Source organism: Berghia stephanieae, chromosome 2 (assembly GCF_034508935.2).
Source record: "Berghia stephanieae isolate SIO BIC M18660-M18661 chromosome 2, UCSD_Bste_1.3, whole genome shotgun sequence".
Taxonomy (NCBI): Eukaryota; Metazoa; Mollusca; class Gastropoda; order Nudibranchia; family Aeolidiidae; genus Berghia; species Berghia stephanieae.
In genome coordinates, this window is record NC_088361.1 from 84,800,307 (window position 1) to 84,805,306 (window position 5,000).

Here is a 5,000-nt window from a genome sequence, read left to right on the forward strand (position 1 = left end):
GTGTGTGTGTGTGTGTATGTGTGTGTGTGTGTGTTGGGACATTATATCCGGCTGGTGGATTTTATGAGTTTTTAACTAAAGGCATAATATCAATGGGAAAATTCTCCCTTTTTTAAAAATGCTACAAAGTCCTCGATCCCCACTAATACTCTAGATATATATTTTACATTCACAATATGACAGGTTGTGAGCCCTTACATCGACACGATCAAGGCAGACAACTTTGAGTACAGAAGATCTCCGGCTGGTCTCCAAGGGGGATTCAACTGGAGACTGGAATTTGGCTGGCGTGCGGCCCCTAGCGACTGGCAGGCAGCAGGTGATGGAACACAACCCATAAGGTAAAATTTCTTTCATTTTACATTGGGTTTTTTTAGGGGGGATTGGGGTTTTAAAAAGTTTTTTGTGTTTGTTTGTTTTGTTTTGTTTTTCTGTGTGTGTGTGTGTGTGTTTTTTTTTGTTTTTTTTTTTTTGTTGGTATTTTGTTTGTTTTTTAATCATACTTTTTTATTATTTTGGGTGTTTCATTTTTTAGGGTTGTTTTGTTTTGCTTTTTTTCTTTTTTTTTTTCTGTAATGTTTTGGGGGTTATTTCAGGGGAGAGTTGCTATTTTGTTTGTTTGGTTTCGGGCTTTATCCAGAGGGGTGGGTCTTAATCATAGGCCAATATCATTTAATTAATAGTACAGTTGAATTCAATCCCCGGAGCAGTTTGCGTTGTGGAATCAGCACTTAAATGAATAGATAAAATGTAAATAAATAAATAAACAAAAAGATGGATAAATAAATGTATATATTATGCAAAACAACGTATAATATATTTCAGACCAGGGAGGGCCCTAATACATATAACATATAACTAGAAGTCACAATGGAAGCTATGCTCGTATAATCATGGTTTAATGAACTAACTTTATAATATTATTTTTTCTTTGACAGGACCCCAGTGATAAGTGGAGGTTTATTTGCCGTGAGGCGTGATACGTTCCAGATTCTTGGAGGCTACGATTCACAGCTGGAGATATGGGGAGGTGAAAACTTTGAGTTGTCTTTCAAGGTAAAATTTAATTCACAACTTGTTAAAACAACTTTTTTAAACTTGAGGATATAATTATTTAGCGCAATATCTACTAAACGTGCATAAAAACGTTTTACAATGGGTCCTTGCCAACCAAATAATTAACGTGAAGGATGAGATTTGACGATATTACAATTGTTTTCCAGAAAGGTACTCATTTTACACATGCCTTCGATGAAAGAATGTGAGTAAAGAGCATTATCCAAGGAATCAACTTTTCGCCCCTCAGAGCTGGACTCGAGCCCTGGACCCTCCCGTTCGAAATCGAGTATTGACACCACTTGACCACCAAATCTAATTTATTAGACAAATTCAGCTACAAAATCACTCCTGGGTGAACAGAAAAAAAGGAGCAAGAAACCTTAGCTTATAAAGAATGTCACAAAGTGCGCACGTAAACCGTATGCTTATGTAGCGCAGTTTGCAACCTTGTTTATGTGTGCTATATTCAAGCTACGACACCGATCAATAACCAAACACAATACGTTGATAAAGGTTTTGAAGCTAAATGAAGATATATTTTATTACAATATAACAAAGATATTATGAGATATGAAGATGAAATGATAGATGTAATAAGTATGAAATCAAATGTATGGATGACAAATTGATGGAGATGTGTGTGATGAGATATGATATGAAAGCGATATGAAAATATATAATTAAATCAATTAATTATCAATACTTTACCAAACCGCTACCACATCAGACAATCTCACAGATAGGTTGCAACCATCACAGTCATACAGGCAACTAATAATTAACTAACTAACTAAACACAATCCAGACGTGTAGAAGAAAGCCAAAAGAGTGTCCTTGATATTCAACAAAAACTGTAAGGTTGTTCTAATATTGTTAATTTGTCTCTTCTTGAAATTGTTCTGATTTCACAGTATTCATAAACAGATCAATTGTTTCTCAATGTTCTGATATTAAAATAAGCAAATGGTTCTTCACAGGTAACTTATAAAACAGGCAAATGTTCAGTTTCTATTAGTGTCAAGCTATGAGCGTATAGCCTAAAGTTGGCTTGTTAAAGCCCAGCCTCCAACGGCTCATTCACAGAGCCGAACAGATTATTGAAATCACAAATTAAGTCTACACAAGACTTTAATCAAACTCTACACAAGAGTTATAACACAACTTGATTCAGCTCAAACTTTGAGCACCACAAAGTCTACACAAGACTTAAATCACACTCTACACAAGAGTTAACACAAAACGTGTTTCAGCTCGAACTTTGAGCACTACAAAGTCTACACAAGACTTTAATCCAACTCTACACAAGAGTTAAACAAATGAGCCTAAAAGACTCCGCTGTGGTTATCGCTTAGAGACTATGAGCCTAAAAGACTCCGCTGTCTGGTCTCTTTTGAGACAATGAGCCTAAAAGACTCCGCTGAGTGGTCTGAAGAAACTGCTCAAAACTCTGGCATTTATAGGCAAAAATCAAGCAAACGAAGCAAAATTCTACCCACACAACCGGATGTTAGTCATATCCGTAAACATCTGAAATTCCTTAAAACTCCCCCAGATTCCATAATCATGGACAACAACAACCCATCCTGATACCGGACATCCTCATATCAAGGATAAATAAATTCGTCAGCCCCATAGTTACGAGATATCAATCAAGCCATACCATAACAAAGTCACTCCGTAGAATACAGGGATCCTACTTTGCTTATAAGTTTACGGAGAAAACAAGATTGATGCCTTTCTCACAATAACACCCACACTACGTAGTTTAATTCAAACTTCCGGGCCATAGGTGCATGATCTGATACGACCTGTATCAACAAAAGAAGGGTTGTTCCGGAGGGATTACAATAACAACAACAACTAATACTACGACGACGTACATCCTGTCGTAAACTGACGCCTACACGGAAGCATTTCGTTACAAAGAATATAGAGATCAATATCCATGACGTCATAGGATTGAGCAAAATATGACTCATTTTGTCAGACTAGTACTACATCAGAATAAACAACATGTCGAAAATTGAATGTAAAGTTTAAATCGGTGTGCACATATTATCATATACAGGTCTGATAGGGAAACGCAATTATAGACTTCATTTAACATTGTTGTAATCGATCGACAATATGTTGCGTTGGTTTGAGAGTATTTCCGTTACAACAATGAGCCCATAACAATTTTTAAAAAATAAACGTTGGCTTAAATGATTTGAAATGAAAACTTTCAGAATTTTTTTCATCATTAAGGAAAAGATAGTCTCACTTCTTAATAAAATAGATAAATTATGTAACCCCAAGTCGTCTATAAATCTAATTGTTAGCATCTAATATAACCCCGACGTTTTGAGGCGATGTGTCACTGAAGCATCTTTTTTTTTTAAGTGTCTTACTGTGTTTTTACATGTTACATCTCCATCCACAGACATGGATGTGTGGGGGATCCATGGCCATTCTTCCCTGCTCTCGAGTTGGTCACGTGTTCAGAGCCACGTTGCCGTACACCTTCAAGAATGCGGACAGAGAGAGAACTGTGCTCAGGAACCTTGGACGTGTTGCTGCAGTGTGGATGGACGAATATGCCGAGGTCTTTGAAGCAGCTGTGGTAGGTTTGAAGAGGAATGTAGATGGAACGAAATTGAAGTCACTCAGCTCTGTGATATTGTTTTCAGACAGCCATTCGTATGATTAGTTCTCACTAAATTCTACCAATCAGACTATAAACGTGTAAGGTTACTCATAGTTTTGTGTGTTGGTACGTTTTATCCGGTTGGCGAATGTTGTGAGCATTTTAGATATAAGCACATAAACAATATGGCATAGGAAGTACACAAGCAATGTAACAATCGCTAAACAGACGAATAAAATAATGTCAAAATGATACTAAGCTCCAAGAAGCTGTGGACAGTAAAAGTACCTAATAACAAACATGAATATAACAGCTTCAAAAAAGAACAAAGTACCAAATAGAACGTTTCGGATTCAAAACCCTTCTTAAACCAACAACAAAAATTATAAAAACATAACGTTACATTACTTTAAAAGTCAGCTAGAATGCAGATAAATATTTATCACGTCCTTTCTGTGCGTACGGAATGAGATCTTGGAATGTAAACAAAAATAAGCGTTCGCCTGGTTACCAAACAGGTGCAGAATAAAATAATGTACACGTCGCGCTAAACAAACATTCTACATGCCTAATTATCGCGACCAATCGAGTTGGATCGACGTGTACTTGTTAGAAGGTCTGATTACCCATATATCATTATGAGCACATTGTTGTAATGGAAATAATCTCAGACCAACGCAAAATATTCTCATTTACAACATTGTTAAATCAAGCCCATAATTTATGTTCGGGTTATTGGACCTGCAAATATATGCACGTCATGTCAAATTAAAGCAGATGATTGAGAACATACCAGAAACTCGAACCTTTTTTGTAGTATGTGTGAATTTTTTTGTAAAATTGTGTGTGTTTCTTGTTGTTGTATTTTGTTTTGCTTGTTTGTTTTTTGTTGTTTTTTTTTGTTTTTTTCTGGGTTTTATTTTTTTTTTTTTTTTTTTGCGGGGGGGGGGGGGGGGGGGGGGGGTTTAATGACAGTAAATAAATACATGTTTTGATCTAGTTACGTCTGAACGGAAAGATCTTGCAGGGCAGTTGAAGATTTGTACTGTGTATTATCGATTCAATATTAAAGACATTTGTTCTATAAAGCAACGAAACGATTTTCTCAGTCCACATTATCTGGGTCAGTTTATTTTCATTGCAATATTTTTTAAAAGACATTTTTGTTCTCATTAAACCTATTCAAAATGGAAGGAAAATCTTGTAATTTCATTAAAATTAAAATGTTATATGGACTTGACCCCAATGTTAATTGAATGTACCTCTCTAGTTCAATTTTCGTTTGTCTCATATATTCTTGTAGAATTTTCCACAT

General features: G+C 35.8%; 1 protein-coding gene across 1 annotated transcript in view; it reads left to right on the forward strand.

Annotated features, from left to right (window-relative positions):
- LOC144965701 (uncharacterized) overlaps window positions 1-5,000 on the forward strand; it is a 100,402-nt gene that overhangs the window by 92,127 nt on the left and 3,275 nt on the right. The window contains exons 6-9 of the mRNA XM_078901301.1: window positions 184-341; window positions 939-1,056; window positions 3,482-3,661; window positions 4,989-5,000. The exon at window positions 4,989-5,000 is cut by the window's right edge and continues 135 nt beyond it. Coding sequence (XP_078757427.1) covers window positions 184-341; window positions 939-1,056; window positions 3,482-3,661; window positions 4,989-5,000 — 468 coding nt within the window. The remainder of the gene's footprint in view (window positions 1-183; window positions 342-938; window positions 1,057-3,481; window positions 3,662-4,988) is intronic.